At 48.2% G+C, this 23,409-nt stretch overlaps 1 protein-coding gene across 3 annotated transcripts in view; it reads left to right on the plus strand.

Moving 5' to 3' along the window:
• The window catches only part of DYNLT2B (dynein light chain Tctex-type 2B), an 88,703-nt gene that overhangs the window by 19,440 nt on the left and 45,854 nt on the right, over positions 1-23,409 (plus strand). For 2 of the 3 annotated variants that reach the window (XM_069212817.1, XM_069212816.1), the window contains exon 5: positions 10,487-10,582. In XM_069212817.1, the coding sequence (XP_069068918.1) occupies positions 10,487-10,534 (48 nt within the window). In that variant the 3' untranslated portion in view covers positions 10,535-10,582. Of the gene's footprint in view, positions 1-10,486; positions 11,026-23,409 lie in introns of those variants that run through there. The other variant, XM_069212815.1, reaches the window with a different exon arrangement.

Here is a 23,409-nt window from a genome sequence, read left to right on the forward strand (position 1 = left end):
TAAGCAGTAAAAGCTTCTCTCCGTCACTCACCAGCACCCTCATGGGCATGAGGAGTACAAGCTACTCTTCCTCAAACAACATGCACATTATGGACAACATCAGTGCACGTTTCTCTCCCTCACAGAACAGATACAGCGTCTGCATCAGCAGTGCCAACTATCCCCTCACAGAACAGGTAACATGTTCACCAGCAGTAAAAACTTCAGTCCCTCACAGAACAAATACAGCGTCGGCATCAGCAGTGCCAACTACCCCCTCACAGAACAGGTAACATGTTCACCAGCAGTAAAAACTTCAGTCCCTCACAGAACAAATACAGCGTCAGCATCAGCAGTGCCAACTACCCCCTCTCAGAACAGGTAACACATGCTCACCAGCAGTAAAAGCTTCTCTCCCTTGCAGAACAGATACAGTGTCTGCATCAGCAGTGCCAACTACTCCCTCACAGAACAGGTAACACATGCTCACCAGCAGTAAAAGCCTCTCCCCCTCGCAGAACAGATACATCGTCGGCATCAACAGTGCCAACTACCCCCTCACAGAGCTGGGAGCACATGGACACCTGCAGTAAAAGCTTCTCTCCCTCACAGAACCGATACAGTGTCGGCATCATCAGTGCCATCTACCCCTTCAGAGAACAGGTAACACATGTTCACCAGCAGTAAAAGCTTCAGTCCCTCACAGAACAGATACAGCGTCTGCATCAGCAGTGCGAACTACTCCCTCACAGAACAGGTAACACATGCTCACCAGCAGTAAAAGCCTCTCCCCCTCGCAGAATAGATACAGCGTCGGCATCAACAGTGCCAACTACCCCCTCACAGAACAGGTAGCACATGGACACCGGCAGTAAAAGCTTCTCTTTCTCACAGAGCAGATACAGTGTTGGCATCATCAGTGCCATCTACCCCTTCAGAGAACAGGTAATACATGGACATCAGCAGTAAAAGCTTCTCTCCTCCGCATAACAGATACAGCGCCGGCATCACCAGTGCCAAATACCCCCTCACAGAACAGATGACACATTGGACACCAGCAGGAAAAGCTTCTCTGCCTCGCAGAACAGATACAGTTTTGGCATCAGCGGTGCCAACTACCCCCTCAGAGAATACGTAGCACATGGACACCGGCAGTAAAAGCTTCTCTCCCTCACAGAACCGATACAGTGTCGGCATCATCAGTGCCATCTACCCCTTCAGAGAACAGGTAACACATGTTCACCAGCAGTAAAAGCTTCAGTCCCTCACAGAACAGATACAGCGTCTGCATCAGCAGTGCGAACTACTCCCTCACAGAACAGGTAACACATGCTCACCAGCAGTAAAAGCCTCTCCCCCTCGCAGAATAGATACAGCGTCGGCATCAACAGTGCCAACTACCCCCTCACAGAACAGGTAGCACATGGACACCGGCAGTAAAAGCTTCTCTTTCTCACAGAGCAGATACAGTGTTGGCATCATCAGTGCCATCTACCCCTTCAGAGAACAGGTAATACATGGACATCAGCAGTAAAAGCTTCTCTCCTCCGCATAACAGATACAGCGCCGGCATCACCAGTGCCAAATACCCCCTCACAGAACAGATGACACATTGGACACCAGCAGGAAAAGCTTCTCTGCCTCGCAGAACAGATACAGTTTTGGCATCAGCGGTGCCAACTACCCCCTCAGAGAATACGTAGCACATGGACACCGGCAGTAAAAGCTTCTCTCCCTCACAGAACCGATACAGTGTCGGCATCATCAGTGCCATCTACCCCTTCAGAGAACAGGTAACACATGTTCACCAGCAGTAAAAGCTTCAGTCCCTCACAGAACAGATACAGCGTCTGCATCAGCAGTGCGAACTACTCCCTCACAGAACAGGTAACACATGCTCTCCAGCAGTAAAAGCCTCTCCCCCTCGCAGAATGGATAGTGTTGGCATCAGCAGTGCCAACTACCCCATCACAGAACAGGTAACACATAGACCCCAGCAGTGAAAGCTTGGAGCAGATACAGTGTCTGCATCAGCAGTTCCAATGCTTGGGCATCATTATTGCAAGTTTCCCTCCATCACTTACAAAATACACCATAGCACCTGCAGAGGAAGCGCCCCTCCCACTAGAGCAGATAGAGCATAGACATCATCAATGCAAGCTCTATCGCGCACACAAAAGAGGTGCAGCTTGAGCATCACTAGGTCGAGCTTCCCTGGCTCACAGAATTAGTACAGAAGTGCAAAACATGAGCATAAATCATGCAAGCTGCCTTCCATCTTATAAGAGGTGTACTGTACAGCATCCTAGTGAAAACTTTCCTCTGACAGAATTCATGCACACCAGCGGTGTTCGCTTCTCTTCCTCAGAGATCTTGTACAGTACAGCAACAGTTGTGAAAGCTTCCTTCTCACAGAAAGTCCTGCATCTCAGCTGTGTACGCTTCTCTCCCTTGTAGAGCTAGCAGAGTACAGCATGATGGTGAAAACGTCCCTCTCACGGAATCCATGTACACCAGCTGTGTACGCTTCTGTCCCTCGGAGAGCTAGTACACTACAGCATCAGTTGTGAAAGCTTCCCTCTCCCAGGAAGTCCTGCACCTCAGCAGTGTACGCTTCTCTCCCTCGGAGAGCTGGTACACTACAGCATCAGTTGTGAAAGCTTCCCTCTCCCAGGAAGTCCTGCCCTCAGCAGTGTATGCTTCTCTCCCTCGGAGAGCTAGTACACTGCAGCATCAGTTGTGAAAGCTTCCCTCTCCCAGGAAGTCCTGCCCTCAGCAGTGTACGCTTCTCTCCCTCGGAGAGCTAGTACACTGCAGCATCAGTTGTGAAAGCTTCCCTCTCCCAGGAAGTCCTGCACGCACCTCAGCAGTGTACGCTTCTCTCCCTCAGAGAGCTAGTACACTACAGCATCAGTTGTGAAAGCTTCCCTCTCCCAGGAAGTCCTGCACCTCAGCAGTGTACGCTTCTCTCCCTCGGAGAGCTGGTACACTACAGCATCAGTTGTGAAAGCTTCCTTCTCCCAGAATTCATGCCCCTCAGCAGGGTACCCTTCTCTCCCTCGGAGAGCTAGTACACTACAGCATCAGTTGTGAAAGCTTCCCTCTCACAGGAAGTCCTGCCCTCAGCAGTGTACACTTCTCTCCCTCGGAGAGCTAGTACACTGCAGCATCAGTTGTGAAAGCTCCCTCTTACAGAATTCATGCCCCTCAGCAGGGTACGCTTCTCTCCCTCAGAGACTTAGTACAGTACAGCATCAGTTGTGAAAGCTTCCTTCTCCCAGAATTCACGCCCCTCAGCAGGGTACGCTTCTGATGGATTCAACTACCTGTGGATTCCTCACCTAATGAATACTCCCATGGCGCCAGCATTCGACGGAAATCTTCTTCCTAGTCTCTGCACGTCGACGAGGACGTCACTCTAGCCCACGCGACGCCGTCTGACGTCATACAGGCAATAAGAGGTCCTCGACGACGTGCCAACGTCAGTTCCCTTTTTTCCGTGCATTCGAAACGGTTATCTTCGAGGGAGCAACTGTTACTTTCGTGGTTACAGTGTATTTTTTGCTGCGTAGTCCTTCGCTGCAGTAATAATGTCGCAGAGAAAGTCGGGTTTTAAGCCTTGTCGTGAGTGTGGGGGCAAGATGTCAGTTACGGATCCTCACTCCGACTGTCTTTGGTGTTTAAGCTCCGACCATGACGTCTCGACTTGCGATTCATGCCAGCACATGAATCCAAAGGCCCTCAAGGAACGTGAGGCGAAGTTGTTTATGGCGAAGTCGAAGAAAGATAAACATCATAAGAAGTCTTCTTCGCCAAGGCATCGGCGTCATCGAGACTCCCGGCGCCGTAGAGAATCACGGCGCCATTCGAGCAAGGAGACTCATTCCAGGTCTTCGGATCGGCGCCGGGGGACTTGGGAGGTCAGTCCCATGGTCACGCCGCATCCATCGACGCCGTTGCCCTCTCCGGCGTCACCTTCACCTGGACAGGCGTCGGTGATTGAAGTGGTGCAGCCTCTGGTGTTGTCCCCGGCGTCGCAGACGTCGAGGTCGGGGTCGCCTTCGATACAGGCACCCCAGTATCCGGCTTTTCCCACCCCTGGAGCCGATAGTACCGCATTCCTAAATGCGATGTATACCATCTTCCAACAGATGGCTCCAGGGGGTGCTCTGGCTGGCCCTTTGGCCTTTTCATTGGGTGATCCTGCGCCTCTACGGCCGGCACCCTTTATGCCCTTTCTCCCTTTTGGGAACGTGGGCTCGGCGCCGGTGGCCGCTCCGGTGGCTTCGGAGGGATTGGCCCCGGAGATTTCCATCCCGTCGACGTCGGGATTTCGTCCTGTGACTCCGGTGGGTCCATCCGCTCCGAGTGCTCTTTCATCGGCGCTGAAGTTACCTGTGGCGCCGGACGCGGCGTCAGTGGCTTCTGAAGATCGGCGCCGATCTTCGGCTTCGGCGGAGGCATTGTCGACTCCGCGTATCGAGCAGAGACTTCATTCGAGGAGACGTGTTCTCCGTTTATTAGAGGAGCAGGAGTACCAACGAGTCCTGGAAGAAGGAGAACTAGAGGACTCGGGTGATGGACTGCATGGTCTAGATACAGCCAGTGGGCTGGACACTTCCCCTGAGTGGGATCTTTCGTCTCCAGGGGAATACACGGAGGAGGCTGCTTCCTTTCATGCAGTGGTACGGAAGGCAGCTAGTTTTCTGGTCTGCCTTTGCCGGTGACAGAGACAAAACAGAACCTTCTGACAGAGGTGCTTCATCCGGCCTCAGCTGCGGCAGAGCCTCTATTGCCCTTTAATGACGCTTTGCTGGATCCGGTGCTAGAGGTGTGGAAGAGACCAGTATCTTCCCCAGCGGTTCATAGAGCCGTAGCCAGGAGGTATCGAGCTGCACCAACTGACCCTGGCTTTCTTTCTAGGCACCCTACACCGGAGAGCTTGGTGGTGCAGGCCTCCTGTTCATCCAAATCAGCGCCTGGTTCTTTCCCGACGGTGCCTGGGGACAGAGACTCGAACAAACTGGATGCGCAGTCCAAGAAAATCTTTTCGTCCTGCAGTCTGGCGTTGAAGGCCACCAACGCAACTTGTATCCTGGGGAGATATATTCATGCTCTTATGGATGACATTTCCTCATCATTTACGGAGCTTCCCCAGGGTCTTTTGGATGTTGTTTCAGATGCCCAGGCTGCCGCGACCCAGATTATTCAGTCTGGGCTGGACACGACCGACTCGGTGGCCAGAGCAATGGGCATGACTGTGGTGGCAAGGAGACAGGCCTGGCTCCGTAATTCGGGGTTTTCTGCAGATGTGCAGTCAACCCTATTGGATCTCCCTTTTGATGGGGACAAGCTGTTTGGCGCCAAGGCAGATTCGGCCTTGGAACGTTTTAAGGAGAGCAGGGCCACAGCCAAATCGCTAGGACTCCAAGCTCCTTCTTCCTCTGCCTCTTCCAGGATTTTCAGGAGGTTTCGGGGATTTGGGCGTGGCTCTTCCTCCTCTTCCTTTCGGGGGAGATTTCAGCAACCTACCTCTTCCCATCCCTATAGATCTTTCAGAGGGAGAGGGAGGGCCCGCACCAGAGGAGCCTCTCAGCAGCACTCTGCCTCTTCCTCGTCCTCTGGAGGGGTGCAGCAGGGAAAGCAGCCTTAGGCTTCCACCATTTCCCACTCACTCCTCTCCTGTAGGGGGAAGATTACAGCATTTTCTCTGCAAGTGGAAGACTATTACGACGGACACTTGGGTTCTCAGTATTGTGGGAAAAGGCTACACCCTTCCTTTTCGGGAGTTCCCGCCCCGCCCGTCTTATTGTTCAGAAGAACACCTCCTGTTGCTAGAACAGGAGGTACAAGTCCTCCTTTCAAAGGGCGCGGTAGAGTTGGTCCCAGAGCAAGAAAGGGGTCGAGGTTGTTACTCAAGGTATTTCCTGATTCCCAAGAAGGATGGTCGGTTGAGACCAATCCTGGACCTAAGGATCTTGAATTGGTTCCTCAAACAGGAAAAGTTCAAGAGGCTGACCCTAGCTCAGGTGCTTTTGGCGTTGAACAAGGAAGAGTGGATGGTGTCTGTCGACTTACAGGATGCTTACTTTCATATCCCGATGCTCAAGTCACACAGGAAGTATCTCCGGTTTATGGTGGGATCGCAGCACTATCAGTTTGCGGTCCTTCCGTTTGGTCTTACTTCAGCACCTCGAGTCTTCACGAAGGTGATGTCGGTGGTTGCGGCAGAGCTCAGAAGGAAAGGGATAGCAGTATTCCCTTACTTGGACGACTGGTTGATCAAAGCAAAGTCGCCGGAGCTTGTGTCGCATCATCTGCAGTCAACGACTCAGTTGTTGTTCGACCTGGGTTTTTCGGTGAACGAGCCCAAATCTCACCTGGAGCCCTCTCAGCGCCTCCTGTTCATAGGGGCAGTACTGGATACAACATTGAGTCGAGCCTTTCCTCCGCCTCAGCGGATTCAAGATATTCAGGAATTGGTTCCAATGTTTCGAAATGGAGCGGTAGTTCCAGTCCTCAAGGTCCTTCGTCTGCTCGGTCTGTTTGCCTCCTGCATTCTGTTGGTCACGCATGCTCGCTGGCACATGAGGGCTCCTCAGTGGTGCCTCCGAAGGCAGTGGTCTCTACACAAAAGAGATCTAGAAGGTGCTGTCAAGATCTCCAGAGATGCTGCTGTGGACTTGAAGTGGTGGATTGCGAGCAACAATCTTTCACAAGGAAAGCCGTTCGCGCAGTCGCCACCAGTGGCCACGGTCATAACGGATGCTTCCACTCTAGGGTGGGGAGCTCATCTGGGGGATCTGGAGATCAAAGGCCTTTGGTCTCCAGAGGAGCAGATGTTTCATATCAATCTGTTAGAGTTACGGGCTGTACGTCTGGCTCTCAAGGCCTTCCTCCCTTCCCTTCGTGGTCAGTCGGTACAGGTCCTGACGGACAATACTACCACGATGTGGTACATAAACAAACAGGGAGGAGTAGGGTCGTACCTTCTCTGCAGAGAAGCTCTTCGACTATGGTCCTGGGCAAAGGACCATCAGATTTGCTTGGTAGCAAATCATCTGGCCGGGGTCTTGAATGTACGTGCGGACGGTCTGTCGCCAATTCTCGGCAGACCACGAGTGGCGTCTCCATCCAGATCAAGCCTGTTTGATCTTCCAAAGGTGGGGGTTTCCTCGGGTAGATCTGTTTGCCACTCTGGAGAACGCGCATTGTCTGTTATTCTGCAGCCTCCAGTATCCGATGCAGGGAGCGTTGGGGGACGCGTTTCAAATAACCTGGTGCGGCCAGTTGCTTTACGCGTTTCCTCCCATACCCTTGATTCCTCGAGTATTGAGGAAGATTCGCCAAGACCGGGCGCTAGTCATCTTAATAGCTCCGGATTGGCCAATGAGGGTGTGTTACTCCGACCTTCTCCAACTCTCAATGTGCCCTCCGCTCCGTCTCCCTTTCAGGGCAGACCTCCTCTCGCAGTCGCAGGGGCAGGTTTTACACCCCAACCTCCAGAGTCTGCACCTACATGCCTGGAGATTGAACGGGGCAGCCTGAGTTCCTTCTCTCTCCCGCCTGATGTAGTGGATGTTATATTAGCGGCCAGGCGACACTCCACTAAATCTATCTACGCTAATAGGTGGTCTAAATTTGTTGCGTGGTGTGGAGAGAGGCAGATTGATCCCTTACATGCTCATCTATCGGACGTTTTGTCTTTTGCTCTATCTCTAGCGCAGAAAGGTTGTGCAGTGGCTACCATTAAGGGTTATTTGTCGGCCTTGTCAGCCTTCATTTGTCTTCCAGACCAACCATCGTTATTTAAATCCCCTATTGTTATCAGATTCTTGAAAGGTCTTCTAAATAAATATCCTCCAAAACCATTCGTTATGCCGCAATGGGATTTGTCCTTGGTCCTGACTTTCCTTATGGGGTCCCCTTTTGAGCCTATGCATTCTTGCCCCTTAAGGTATTTGGTTATAAAAACAGTTTTCCTGGTAGCTATAACATCTGCAAAGAGAGTGAGTGAGTTGCAGGCCTTATCGGTAAAGCCCCCTTACACAACTTTTTATGGAGATAAGGTGGTGTTGAGGACCAAGGCTGCTTTCCTCCCGAAGGTTGTTTCACCCTTCCATTTGGCTCAGACAATTACTTTGTCCACGTTCTATCCTCCGCCTCATCCTTCTAAAGAGGAAGAAAGACTGCACCGTCTGGACCCAAAGAGGGCGTTGAGCTTCTTTATTGATAGAACAAAGGATTTCAGGCTGGAGGATCAGCTGTTCATCGGGTACGTGGGCAAGAGGAGAGGAAAGGCAGTCCACAAGAGAACACTCTCCAGGTGGGTGGTTCTTTGCATTAAAATCTGTTACTCTTTGGCAAAGAAGGACCCTCCTGAGGGCATTAGAGCTCATTCCACCAGAGCTAAGTCGGCCACTTCGGCCTTGGCCAGGGGTGTTCCTGTGGTTGACATCTGCAAGGCCGCAACTTGGTCGTCCCTTCACACTTTTGCGAAACATTACTGTTTGGACTCTGAGGTCAGAAGGGACGGCCATTTTGCACGGTCAGTGCTGCAGGATTTCTTGGTTTGACCATTTAGGCACCCGCCACCGGGCGTGGTACTGCTTTGGGACTCTATTCATTAGGTGAGGAATCCACAGGTAGTTGTATCCATCAGAAGAACGAGTTACTTACCTTCGGTAACGACTTTTCTGGTGGATACATTAGCTACCTGTGGATTCCTCACGGTCCCACCCGCCTCCCCGTTGCCTTTCTGGTCTTACCAAGTAATCCTTGAGTGCGCTCCTCTTGGTCTTCAAGGTTGCAATAGACGTTGTATATATGGATACTTGTGTATATTATCTGTATATATATATATATATATATATGTATGTATATATCTTTGTGTACATACATGATTTGCATATATTTGTTCGTTATATTAAATTTACAGCTATTCATTGCAATATTGTGTATTTTACAAGGTTATGGGATGTTGCCTTGCTCTTTCATTGCATTGGGTGATTGTTCTCATGCACGTAAAAAATGTTGGTACTGACGTCGGCACGTCGTCGAGGACCTCTTATTGCCTGTATGACGTCAGACGGCGTCGCGTGGGCTAGAGTGACGTCCTCGTCGACGTGCAGAGACTAGGAAGAAGATTTCCGTCGAATGCTGGCGCCATGGGAGTATTCATTAGGTGAGGAATCCACAGGTAGCTAATGTATCCACCAGAAAAGTCGTTACCGAAGGTAAGTAACTCGTTCTTCTCTCTCTCACAGAGCCAGAGTAGCGCAGACACCCAGTCAGGTGCAAGGGGTGAGCATAGTGAAGTGGGGTGCAGGGGATGGGGCCAGATAGGGGGAGCTCAGGGTGGCTTTGCTTCTTTTCTATGGGTAGCTTCTTTGTGTTTGCAAGGGAAAGGGGGGTCTGGAATGAATGAGGCATTGTCGTTGGATACAGTAGAGGGGCGCAGACTAAGGGGGGCAAAGGTTCAGTGTGGGGGATAGAAAAGGAATGGAGGAGTGTGGTCCATGCAGGGGATTTGGGGGTCAGGAGATGAACAGTAGGGCTTGGGGGAGGTAGTGCCTCAGCGTGCACCATTCAGGGTTGTACTACTGGTGTCCATGTGTGACTCCGGCGCTTTTGTCCATTTCTTACCAAAACTAATAACAAAGTCATTTGCATAATGAGGATCTATGAATTTGAAGCATTTCCTTCGGTGCATTGCCATGGAAGCACTTCTTTGTCAGTGCAACGATATGGGAGGGAATGTAAGCAGTTGTTGTAATGAATACTTCTGCTCGTTCATTCTGAAGGGTCCATTTCTGCAAGTCTCAGCTGCTGGTGCCCTCAAACCACTTCTTAATTATCTGTTCTTCTCTCCTCCTTTCTTTTCCCTGTGGGTCTTCTCCACTTCTTGCTCATGCCTAGCCTCTTCACCCAGTAGTAACAAGACTCAATTCATGAGTGGGTTTACCAGAGCAGTTAGTATTTTAAGGCATAGCTGTGATGTTTGCACAATTTCACAAGATTATGGTGTCAGAGGGAGAGTGCAGTGAGGGAGCACCGTATCCACAGGGTGTGAGGATATCCATAGCACTGGGTACTTTTTATCCATGAGATCTTCTCCAACAGATTGCTCTTTCCTGCTTCACTCCCCTGCCTCCTCTCCTGCTCTTTTCCTCTTTCCCCCTCTGCCTTCTTCTCCAGCGGCTTCTCACCCTGGTGTTTCACGAGTCTTCCCTCTCATACTGTGATCACTTTGTCTTTGTCATGTGCTCTTGTTATCCGGTTAGATCTTCACCACCAACCCACCCTTTCCTTTATCGCTCCCCTGCACCCTCTGCCTCTTGTTCCATTCCTTTCCTCTCTTTCCCTCTCTGCCTTCTTCGCTAGCCGGTCATATCCCTGGTGTTTCATGAGTTTCCCTCTCATTCTGTGATCACATGGTCTCCTGAGCATTATGCATGTGAAGTAGGAACGTGATTGAAAGTAATTTTGTTTCTTCTTTTCCCCACAGGACAGTCTATTCTGTGTTGCTGCTGCGTTTGGCTGCTTTTTCTATTAACAAAAAGGCACTGAAGTCACTGGGGCATCGCTACAGACCTACATTTGTGTAAACATTTATATATTTATATCTACATTTATATTCTAGATATGTATTTTGTGCTTTCAAGCAGAGGCTTGCACAGCAGCCTTCTGTCCTCTAGATTCTTCATTTAAAAATAGAAGCGGTTATAAAATGTTACTGATAGTTTTACTGAACAGTTGACACCATTGTAACAAATATTTCCTAATGCTAGTGTAAAAGTGTTTTCTATTTTTTTTCCTCCCTTTTCTCATCCTTTCAAAATTCTGAAATATGTATTTATTAAATGATCTTGCTTATGTATTGTGAATGATAAATGTTGCAATAGAAAGTAATTAAATATTTATCTGCACAGAAAGTTCTGTAAGTACTGCATCCATACACATTTTTGATGAATAATGGCGCTGTATGAAGTCTGTAAAATTACAGCATCGTAAGACATATTAGTAAACTGAGCATCTGAAACACCAGCCTATGCATTCTCCTCCTTTATGGTCTGTGAGTTAGTTTAGTCTTGCATGCAGATATATATGATTAAGGTATACATGATATTTTTATTGCACAAGCCTACCCAGCCTTGCTTTGAAAGACCCCCTCTTGATGATGGGAGCCGTGTGCTTCGACTCCATTGCTGTCCCCGCGCCCACGGGTGATTTAAATGAGGGACATGTTGTGCCCATATCAAAAGAACCCACTTCATCTGAGACTCCTGGCAGGTTGTGTGAACCAGTGGAAAGACTGGAAAGGGAAGTTCGTAGAGGTGCCACAGAATGCTGCTAAATGCAGCAGGATCACCTGTAGCTGTCAGGTCTGCAGGAGCCATGATACTGGTTTTCAAGCAGGTGAGGGGCCCGTTGCCCGCCCCCCAACTAGGTAGCCAGCGAATGCGTTATTTCTTGCTTGCCAGGGCACAGGGCTCATCTACTGCACCATTGAGGCTGATAGTTAGCAGACCACTTCACCCACCCACCCTTCCTAGCCAATGCAGTGATTAGTCATCTCATTATAAAGCCAGCAGGGCATTTGAGGGTTGAACCTTGAAGTGTGCTTAAGCACCCACCAGTACCTTGTTTTTCGAGCTTGTGGGCTATTGGCAGAGTGAAGCTGGAAAAAAAAAGATTTGTGGTGAGCTTGACGTTTCAGATTCAGCACAGAAGGTCCAACAGATGACAGTGGTTCTAATAGGGGATCCAGCCTCCCAGTGGTGGAGGCCATGTGCTATATTTGGGGTGTGCTAAGTTTTAGTTCTCGGTGCCTCGTGAAGGCCCATTTAGAACACCGTAAATTTAGCAAAGGTTTTCACTTTGGTGCCTTTGCGTGAAGTCTGGTCATTGACAACAATTTTGTATCATATAAATCCCATTATCACCAAAAACCACCTTTTTGGCCTTGGAAATGCTTTTTCAAGCTCGTGTACGTTTTGTGTCCCCATTTCCTCACAAGATGCACCAGAATCAATCGTGAAGAAAAGTGTTCAAAACCCCTGCACACAAGTTGCTGTTGGCTTCAGTGCAATATTTGGCCTAGGGTATTATGCATGTCAGTAAGCCACTTGTCAGCTATGTTTTACATTTTTACAAAGTCATTTAATCCATTTTAAAAACTGCTTGTTTCTCAACTAAAACCAGAAGTAAATTATCACATATTTTCAAATGTTCAGTCTTTCATTCACACCATGGATTAAAACAAACATTGGCAATGCAGATCATAGCAGGGAAAGTTCAGTATTGACCTTCACAACACGAACAAGGTACAGCATGAACAGCACAACATTCCTTAACACACAGAGTCAGTGAAAGACGGGTTGCAGAGGCAGGAGGGCAGGAGGGCCATCAAACCGTTGTCTCAAACATACAGAACATGTGAACTACAGCTGGCTAACAAAGCAAAGAGGGACAGTTAACTGCTCTAGTACAAGATTTCATCACTTACAGAACATGGCCAGTTCCAGCACAAGTGACACATTGCAGAGAGATCATTGGAGCTAGAGCTTAACTCACTGAAAATAATCAACTGGTGGATGAGTGAGTGAACTCGCGGGTTCTGACCCCAGTCTCACCACATCAGCTTCCTGAGTGTCCTGCTGCCACTGCTGTAACCTCTGGTGCTATATTCTGTGGTCTTCCTGTGGTCACTTCCTTTAGATCCAGCTGCTTCCAAACACATGCACATTTGTCATTCAACCTTATCATATGCTGAGCTCTTGCTGTTCCACTACAGAGACCTTCTGTACTCTTGATGTGAAAGGAGATGGCGGGACCAACACGTGGCCGATGTGTACCATTAATTGGCAAAATGGAATAAAACAACACACCTCTTTGCCGCTGTTTTGTTATCCCTCAGCTGCAGACTAGGCACCCACCTAGTATTCTCTTTCCCAAAAATTGCCCCTGCTCTCATGTGCCTCCCACTGCCCTCTAGTCTCACAATTACTCTTTTGAACTATTTTTTCATTGATCCTCTTTGTTTTCATTAATGTATGAGCCTGACACGTTCTCCTCTCAACCCTCTACCTTTCCTTCTCCCTCACATACTTTTCACTTTTCAATTGTACACCCATCTTGGTCCATCCTTTGAAACCCTACCCTCTCCATCACCCTCACTTCCCTCAAGCATTGCTAAAAGTTTGTGGCAAGGTGGAGAGTGGAGTGGATTGGCATGGTGTGAAGTAGAGTGAGGCAGAGTAAAATGGCATAGAGTAGGGTGGGCTGCTGTGGAGTAGAGTGCCATAGAATGGAATTGTGTGTAGTGGAATGGCATGGAGGGTTCTAGAGTGTAGCGGCTTAGAAGAGTATAATTGTGGGTGTAAGTAGCCAAAATCGTCAATAGAGATGGCAGATAGGGTGAAAGCAACATAAATAAGAAGCTGTATACCTGTATTAAGTAGGGATGTGAAAGTGTAAAAAAATAAAAGAAAGTGCCAGGGGCCTTGTCAGGTGGACCCTGCATCTTGCACCACCAAGAGCCCGTGCCAGCGCTGCCAATGATCTTTGTGTAAGTGCATCCATTCAGACTATTAGATGCTCCCAAAAGTATAAGAATGATTTGGGCGGCAGGTATTAGGTTTTTTTTTTTATATTGAATTAATAAATAACTGTTGTTCTGTTCATTCCTAAAAAATAAAAATAAAAAAAAAATAACAGACTGCGCCACCATGTGGCAGCTGCCATAAGTGCTGGTGTAGACAACGAAGTTCTGGAAACCACTGGCTCAAATTAAGCACTGTGCTTTCCCCCCCCACCCGTGCTGCCTCGCACACACTATTTGGGACTGCTCAAACTCTTCTCCATCTGCACCTTTACCGTTTCCACTACTTCCATTTTCTCTCCCTCCATCTATTCCTCGCTCTCCCCCTTTCCTCCTCTCCCACAATACATTTGTTTCAGCTGAAGTCACCCGCTGGCACTCTTTCATCAAATACCCCCGTTAGCTCAGCCCCTCTGACCTGAGGATTTAAAGGACACTTACTGACATTATTGATTTAGCACAGCAGGACACCTTTGAGTTTCTCACGTTGTGACATCGGCATGATGGAAGAGGCCTTGCCAGTCGTCGCCTAGCGTTCCCACGCCAATGAAAACAACAAACTGGCAGGCACCGATGACTTGGAGCCAGCAGTCAAAGTGAGCGGGGGTATGAGGGGTACGACCCACCCACAATACTATAATTTTAGAAAAACAGCTCCTCTACTTTTTTGTGAAAAGACAACCATCCCAGGGTGGTTAATTCTAAAATCTGCAATGCTTCAGCTGAAGTGTAAGGCAGGGAGTCACCTGTGCTGTGAAGCCGAGGGTGGAGCAGACAGCTAAACAAGCCTTCTTGCCAAGATTCCTGCTTACCTGAAAGAAATATAAATATGTGAAACTGGTTAATCTGCAAATGTAAAGGTTCCCGGAAGCCTTATTGGCTTTAATTGATGGAATCACTTGAAGCTCTTTGACACAGATTTATTCTTTTTGAGAGGTATTGTAAGGGAGCTGGCAGCTGAGCTGTGAAGTGTGTGCTTTTAAAACGCAGTTATAAAAAATGTTTCTTCCTGATGACTCATGTTTATTCTTTTAGAGGGGTATTATAAGGGAGCTACCAGCTAAGCTGTGAAGTGTGTGCTTTTGAAAGACATTTATTTTTAAAAATTCACTACGTACAGTTTGAAAGAAATCTATATTTTTGGAAACTCATTTTATCTTAAACCTTTTTGCGCATTTTGTAGCAGCTTCTCATACGGAGTGTAATTTAAAATAATGATTTACATGTTCACATTGGTTTCTGTCACAGACTGGAGCTCTTGGCACTAAACATACATGTACATAGAGTAATAGTGTAGAGTGGAATGGGGAAATGTAGAGTGACATGGAACGGAATAGCGTCCATTAGAGTGGGGTATATTGGAGTGCTGTACAGTAAAGATGCATACAGTGTAGGTTGTGTGGTGCAATAGCATGGAGAAAAGTGGCATAAAGTGTCATAAAGTAGAATACTATAGAATGGAGTGGCGTAGAATGGAATGCCCTACAGTGGAGTGCTGTACATCATCAAGAGGGGGTCACTAAGTGGCGTATACTGGAGTGGCATACAGTGGAGTATGGTGGCAGGGCGTGTACTATTAAGTGGAGTGGCATACAGTGGAGTGCCTTAGACATGAGCAGCATAGATTTGATTAGCATATTGTATAGTACAGTGGAAGGGCATACACTGAAATAGCATACAGGTGAGTGGCAGACAATTGAGTACAGTAGAATAGCATAGAGAAAAGTAGCGTCCAATGGAATAGTGTAGAGTGGAGTGGCATACATTAGAATGACAGAGTGGAATAGCATAGAGTGGAGTGGTTATATTGGAATAGCATCTATTGGAGTGGCTTGGAGTGGAGTGATGTACACTGGAATAGCGTACAGCGGAGTGGCATACACTCTGTATGTGTAGATCATCTAATGCAGTGTTCCCCAACCCCCGGGCCGCGGACCGGTGCCGGTCCGTGGATCAATCGGCACCGGGCCGCCCGAGGAACTTCAAATCATTTCACTGTGGCGGGCGGCCGAGGCACAGAGCATTGCAATCAAAACAAGCGGGCCACGGTAAAATTATCAAACATTTACCGGTCCGCGGCGATAAAAAGGTTGGGGAGCACTGATCTAATGCATACCCCAGGGGCCATCCCTCAGCTCGACCCTCTTTAACGTTTACATGGCTCCGCTCGCAAACCTCGTCCAATCACACAACCTCACCATCGTCGGCTGATCCTCTCCCTCACCAAGGACCCCGCCACCGCCAAAACCAACCTCCACGAATGAATGAAGGCCATCGCCGAATGGATGAAGAACAGCTGCCTGAAACTGAACTCTGACAAGACCGACGTCCTCATCCTCGTCTCCACCTCCTCTGCCTGGGACGACTCCTGGTGGCCAGCCACACTGGGAACCGCACCGACACCCACCGACTGCGCATGCAACCTGGGGTTCATCCTGGACTCCTCGCTAGCAATGATCCAGCAAGTCAACGCTGTCTCTTCCTCCTGCTTCAACACCTTCTGCATGCTTTAGATCTACAAATGAATCCCCACCGGAACCAGAAGGTCAGTCACCCAAGCCCTCTGAACCAGCAGACTGGACGACGGCAACGCCCTCTACGCAGGCACCACGGGCAAGCTCCCGAAAAGACTGCAACGCATACAGAACGCCTCGACACGCCTCATCGTGGACATCCCCCTGAGAGACCTGCACTGGCTCCCCATCAACAAGAGAATCACGTTCAAGCTCCTCACCCACGCTCAGAAACCACTGCATAACGCCGAACCAGAATACCTCAACAGACGACTCTCCTTCTACACTCCAACCCGCCAGCTTTGCTCCGCTGACCTTGCCACCGTTCCACCACCCACAGATTGGCCGCTGGTGGCAGAGCGTTCTCCCACCTCGCCGCCAGACGTGGAACACTCTTCCTATCCACCTGCGACAGACACAGTACCTGCTAACCTTCAGGAGACACCTCAAGACCTGGCTGTTCGAGCAGTAGCAGCAGCACCCTTTCCCCCTCAGCGCCTTGAGACCCTCACAGGTGAGTAGTGCTCTTTACAAATGCTATGATTGATTGATTGATTGGAATAGCGTACTGTGGAGTGGTGTAAAGTAGAATGGAGATGCCTGTAGATTCATACAGTGGAAAGGACTGTTGTACAGTGGAGTGGCATGTCATTGCGTGAAGTGACTTGTTCTAGCATGAATGGTTGCGCTGTACAGTGGAGTTGAATGTAATACAGTACATTATTGTGTCATGTAGTTGAGTTGAGTGACTTGTCGTATCATAGAGTGTAGTTTAAGAAGATTATGTGTGAAAATGTCTGTATGAATGTGGATGAAATTTGGTAGGAACGTAGAATATGGGTTGCAGGCTAACACATAGCAGCAATTTGTGCTGCCATGTGTTTCTCTAGATTTACCAAGCAACGCAGAGGCATGCATGGTTGCCTTGCGTTACTTGGTAAATCTAGCTTAAGTATGGTGTTTCCCGTGCGACACCATGTGTGACACAAGGGTAAAGCAATACAATGATAAATGTGGCCCCTTGTTAAGTATTGGGCCACAGTATTCTGCGGTAACTTTGCGATATACAGTGCTACATGCCGATGAGAAGGCAGCATATCATTGACTAAATAAAGTCTGCCTTTAAAAAATTAGAAGGTAGCAATACTAGTTTTACTTCACTTTGCTGAGTTCTGGGTTAGGGACTTAGATACAGGTAAGTAGTTGGTTTTATTGTTGTTCCCTATCTTTATCACTTTCTCAAAGTGGTAATGGTAGTGAAATGTTCTGTATATTTTGCAAAAAGGTTTACTGGGAACCACACTAGTACATACCAAGTAACATGTTTTTTTTAAATAAATGTACCTTTTTTAAAAATGTGTTTTTAAGTAGTGCGTTATTTTGTAGGTATGTTGGTGGTACTACAGTGCACTCTATCGAACACCTTCTCTGCATCTATAGTGAGTAGTAGAGCCTCTCTTTGTGATCTATGCGTTTTGTCTATAAGGTGTAAGAGTTGTTTTGTGTTATCACCGCATTGTCGATGTGGTATAAAACCTGCTTGATGAGGGTCAACTATCCCGGGCATGTAGGAGTTGAGACGATGCGCCAAGATGCCGGTGAACAGCTTGACGTATATGTTTTGGAGTGAGATGAGTCAACAGGAGCCATACTCCTTCGGATTCTTGCCTGGTTTGGGAATTACAGTGATGGCGGTATGGGAATTGGTCTCCGTGAAGGAATTGAATAGCCTTGTGAGTATCAGGGACAGTTCGGAGCAAAAGGTTTTGTAAAAAAAATTTGGGTGTAGCCATCTGGGCCCGGCGATTTCCCTATCTTGAGGCAGGAGATAGCCAATATCACTTCCTCTGTTTGAATTAGTTTGTCAAGGAGAATTGCATCTTCGAGTGGAGTGGGGTAAGTGTACAGTTGTCTAGGTATATGGAGGGATCTGTATTGATGGAGGTATCTGCAGCTTATAATGCTCAGTAGAACTCGGAGAAGGCCGTTGTGATTTGTGGATCTGTGCGTGCTTCTCTCATCGAGGGGGATCGCACCATGTTAATAGTATTAGTCTGAAGTTGCGCTCTTAATTTGTGGGCGAGGAGCTTCCCACAGTGGTCGCTCCCTACATAATATTTATGTTTGAGCCGTACAATAGCGTATTCAGCACAGTCCCAAACAGTCATCTCAGTTGGAGATGAGTTTTCTCTAGATCCCTCCAGACCCATGGAGCTCCAATGGGTTTATGGGTACGCTCCACTTCAGCCACTTTCTGCTCAAGCAGTGTTCTCCGTTCTCTCCAGGCTTTTTTTCCCTTGCCGATAACGAGATCACCTCCCCTCTCACCACTGCCTTGAGGGCTTCCCAAATTGTCGTTAAGGAGGTGTACTTGTCATTGTTTTGGCTAAGTTTGTCTTTAATTGTGCGTCTCAAGGACTCTGCAGTGTCATGTGTCTGTAGTATAGTATCCTGAAATCTCCAGCTGGGGCTCGAGAGTAGTTTATATTGATTTGGGCTGTTAAAGTGATTGGTGCATGATCTGAAAGAGCGCAAGGCTCAATGGCAGTCGCTTGAAAAGGAGCTCGGAAAGCCGAAGGGGCCAGGAAGTAGTCTATGCGCGTGTAGGTTTTTGTAGCTGCTGAGTAAAAAGTATAATCTCAGAGATTTGGGTTTGCGTTCCTCCATATATCTGCCAAGTCACAGTCTGTGAGCCATTGAAGCCCTGTCAGGGAGAGCGCGCCTATCTGCGCTTGCCTGTGTCCCGAACGATCTAAGTTGTTGTTCGTAACTAAGTTCGTCGCCTCCCACGAGGATTGCTGTGTTAGGGGTAGTCCACATTGGAGAGAGAGCTTGTGTTAAGAATGCTTCTTGGTGTGTGTTAGGAGCATAGATAGTGGCTACTGTGAAATGGAATGATTCTATCCGCACTCTGTAGGCTGAGTATCTACCTTTATCTCATGTACCTTGGTGAGGAATTCCCTTGGGAATGTTTTAGAAACCAGGATCGCCATCCCCAATGTTTTGTGGAGGCCGAGGACCAGTATTGTTGAGAAAACCATTTAGAGCGCATTCAGTAGATATCTTTGGGTAGCAGATGTGTTTCTTGTAGTAAGCATATGTAACTCTCTGATTGCTCGAGGGGAGAGAGGATCACCAGTCGTTTCGTGGGATTATGTAGTGTGCCCATGTTGGAGTTTTCTGACATTTGCTTCTTATTGCATCGCATGAGAGAGGACAATACCATCATTAACAGTGTAGCACAACAACTGCTTAACCTAACAAATACCCAAGTCCTCAGCGCAGGACAGACTATAGACAGGGCTTCGAGCAAAGCACAGAGGCGTTCTGTGGGGTCTTGGTAAGCCGTCTATGGGTTCTGCCACCCCGGCCCCTGTGTCATCGGGTCGGAACCCCCAGGGTGGCCAGTAGGTCTTTCTCGCATGTGGTTAGCAACAGTTAATGACTATGTTTTGGTGCCTGCGGTGATGCTATCCAGGACAGCTTGTCTCTCATGTGCTCTTTCCACTGAAGATCGTCTTGGGGGTTTCCATCGTAGTTCCTTTCATTTCCATCCGATGCGGCCCTCAGGGGTGCCCTCCCCTGAAACACTCACCTCTGAGGGGTCTTCCACCATGTCTAGTATTTGTCGGGCCTCTTTAAGTGTTCTCATTAGTCATGTCTGGTCTTCCCAGTGGAATAATCTGAAGGGGTGTCCCCAGCTATATGAGATGGAATTGGACTGGAAGTGATCTGTGATGGGTTTAAACTCCCTGCATCAGTGCAGTGTAAGCAGGGAGACATCCTGGTATAATGGCAAAGTGTAACCCCTAAAGTGAATCTGGGGTTGATTTTGCACTCGTCGGAGGATGTCTACTTTGGTCATAAAGTTGTGCATGCAGGCCAAAATGTCTGAGTGACAAGACCATGTCCCCCCATGGCAGCCTGCTCTTTGCACACTGTCTTATAAGATCTCCTGCTTATTCTCTGCAAGTGATAGGAACAAAGCTGTGGTATGCTCTCTGATATCATCACCTTCAGCCCCTTTGGGGGTTCCTCAAATTCGTATGTTCCGGCAGCGGGAGCGGTTTTTCAGGTCCTCAGTCATGATCTATAGTTGTTCCTGCTGTTCCCGTAAACAAAAGATCTCTTGTTGGAGTTGTTCGACATCCTCTTCTCTAGTAATCTTGTTATCTTCCATGCCTGACACCCGATCCCCCAATGAGGTAAGGTTGGTGCGAAGCTCGCACAGTTCCTGTGAGATCTTTTCGCAGATCCTGGAGATTCTTTAGGGAGTTGGAATCCCCTTTTGAATGGCTCCAGTTCATTGTTGTCCACACCTCAGTTGTCTGCGATCGTCTTTGGTTGTGCAGAAGTATCCATATGTTTGTTCAGTGCTGGTGTGGATCTAGTCAGCATCTCTCGAACTGACTGATTTTGTTTAGTCTTTGATGAAGCCATCATCTGTTGTTTGTTGCGGCGTAGGCTGTTCAGCATGTACGGCCCAGGGAGGTACCTGCTCCTCCCTGTTACTCCAAAGCAGAGGCCCCACTCGCCCACAAACCCCCATTCAGATGCTCTGGGGGGAGGCGATCTGTAAGTGCTGTATTCCTCGGGCTTTGATCGCCCGATCGGCCTCGTCTGAGTCGATCACCACTGCAGCCCCGTCTCTGCCGCCGATGCTTTCAACCCATTTGGCTCCCACTTCAGACATTGGTTCTGCTCACATCCGTTCTGTCCCCCGGACTGCCCTGGCCTCAGGGCTTGTCTATGGTTTGTTGGGGTGTGCTCGAGCCTCCATTCGTGTCAGGCCTTCATGTTTGTGTGTGGCAGGCCGCCCGTCCCTCGGCCACTACGGGACACTTTCTGTGACCTGCGCCCAGGGTCTCATCCCTTTTTATGGTCCAGAGGCCCTCGGCACTCTGCGCTACGCACTACAGCTGCCACACCCAGCCCCAGGTCCCTCCTCCACCAGCTCACGCCATGGCCCTATCCACACCACCGATCAGGCACCCCAGGTCGAGGCACGCACATCTCTGACCTCCGGTGCCGGGTCCCAGCGCAGCCACTCCTCCGTCTGGGCACTCTGGAGCCCCTCTGCTCGTCAGCGCTCCTCTGCAGCACGCCTAGGCCTCCGCGATCTGTGAGCCCCAGGCCCTCTCATTGGCGCCCGTCAGGATGCCGGCTTCTCCGCAGGCCCCGCACTTCGGATTTGTTGCTCCCAACCAGCACCCTCTTTTGGGTTAGTGGTTTCCGACTGTTAGGGGGTGGCTGCGGTGGGGTCTCCGTGCTATGACGTTCTTTTTGGGCCCGGGTGGCGGAGGTCCCAGCGGCGCATCCGTTCATGCCGCCATCTTGGCCATGCCCGAGGCAGGATAATTTAAAATGACGGTTGGAGCCCACAGCGGTAGCAATATGAGGTCATGCAGCTGATGGCACTGAAAAGTGCCTGTTGGAACCCGTAATCAGCACAGTACCTTAAGAGAGGAAATGTCCGATGGATCCACTAGCGTCATGTACCTCTGGAACTTTGGATATAATTCTTCTGACTTCAGGTGCTGGTCAAGGGCTACAGTGGAAGGTAGCTGTCTGTCCGGGCCGCGTGTGGGAAGTCCTTCTGTTACAGGAACACTTGTGGACAATATTAAGTTGTATAGAACAGGTAAGCTTTAAATAACTGATTCTATAGTAGCAGGACAAGCAAAATACATCCTGCACCGACCTTCATCTCTGTCGTCTCCTCCCAACTGTCTTTCTCCCCTGTCCTAGATTGTTCTCATCACTGCATTGCATGAGCGTGTGAGAAACTCATACATTGCGATCACACATCCCAACCGTATTCAGATCAACCTTAGAAATTCAGTGAAAAAACACAAGAGTTAAAGTGACTTATGCACGCCCTTGGAATGCACTGTTAATTACCTCCCGTATTATATCATTCATGACATGTTCTATAACAACATTGATAACATCAAAACAACATCTGCAATGACCTGATTTATGACAACACTGTGCTTGGCATGGGTGCGAGTTATACTCTAGAGCAGTGCATATCAACCTTTTGACTTCTGTGGACCCCCACTTCATCATTACTGGAAAACAGGAACCCCCAGTGAATCTTTATTGGTAGCTAGGGACCCCCCTCTGAGTCATTATTGGAAGCCAGGATCCCACCTAAAAACTGTTGATGATTTGTGCCGCAAAACAATAGACCCAAAAATATAGAAGCAAGCATTGATCAAACACACAAGTGATAACACATTTTATTTAATTCGCAAAGTACAATTTTTTTTTATTTTATTTTAATGCGAAGGTTGGAGCTTTTCTAAATTCAGTTGAAGCCACACATTGTCCATACTATACTCTGATGCACCTGATCTACTCCCATGAATCAATCTTAAGATACTAATGTCATTTTTAGCCTCCAATGTCAAAATCCTTAACATTCACAGTACATTTTAAAATTTTCAGTCATACATTTAGTCACTTTGATTATATACATGCTATTAATCTGTTAGTGTTAGTTAATTTTCTAAGCAGTCACTGACCCCCTGAGGAGGATTCACGGACCCCCATGGTTCCCCCTTATTACAGGTTGGGCATCACTGCTCTAGAGCATGAGTTATAGTTAGTTAATATAACTATAACTGATGAACTTCAGTGTTTCTTTTTTTAGATAAAATGGAGTGTTTCAACTGATGTTTTACCTAACCAAAGTGTCACTTTAACCTTTATTGTTTTTTCCAGTGACTGTTCATATAGGTAGCTGCCAAGTTTCCCAGGCCCATGCATGATGTACTGCCCCATTCCATGTTTTTTCTTTGAATTCTTGGGCTTGTAGTCCTGTGTAATCCCTTCTAAAACAGGAGTAAAAGTACCAGAAATCAGAGGATCAAGCATTTGTAATGCAATAGGTCTCTCATCTGCTCGAGTTAGAGCTATTAGCATTGAAAACTGCTAACCGGACTTTTCTTGCCACATAAACTGAAAATAAAAAGTAAAAGAGTTTCACGTAAGCGAGCCGATGGCCGCCATGAGTGTGAAGGACACACACAAAAAGAAACAGCAATTCGCTCTCAGTCAAACGTATCGGCAAAAGTGCAATTGTCCATGTAACAGGGCTGATGTCATGCAAAGCGCTAATATGCCCAGCGAGATCGCGCTGCATAGGAAATAAAGATAAAAAGTAGTTCACAAGGCATTTGTAAAACAAGGAGCCTTGTACATTTTTAGTAGTTTACTGGTGCTCTCAAAAAGGGCTAAACACCAGAAAGGGCATGACGTATGCATGCCTTTCACTAATGAAGTAAAGCAAATTTTTAAAGGCAAGCCCAC

The sequence above is a fragment of the Pleurodeles waltl genome, chromosome 11 (genome assembly GCF_031143425.1).
Source record: "Pleurodeles waltl isolate 20211129_DDA chromosome 11, aPleWal1.hap1.20221129, whole genome shotgun sequence".
NCBI classification, from domain to species: Eukaryota; Metazoa; Chordata; class Amphibia; order Caudata; family Salamandridae; genus Pleurodeles; species Pleurodeles waltl.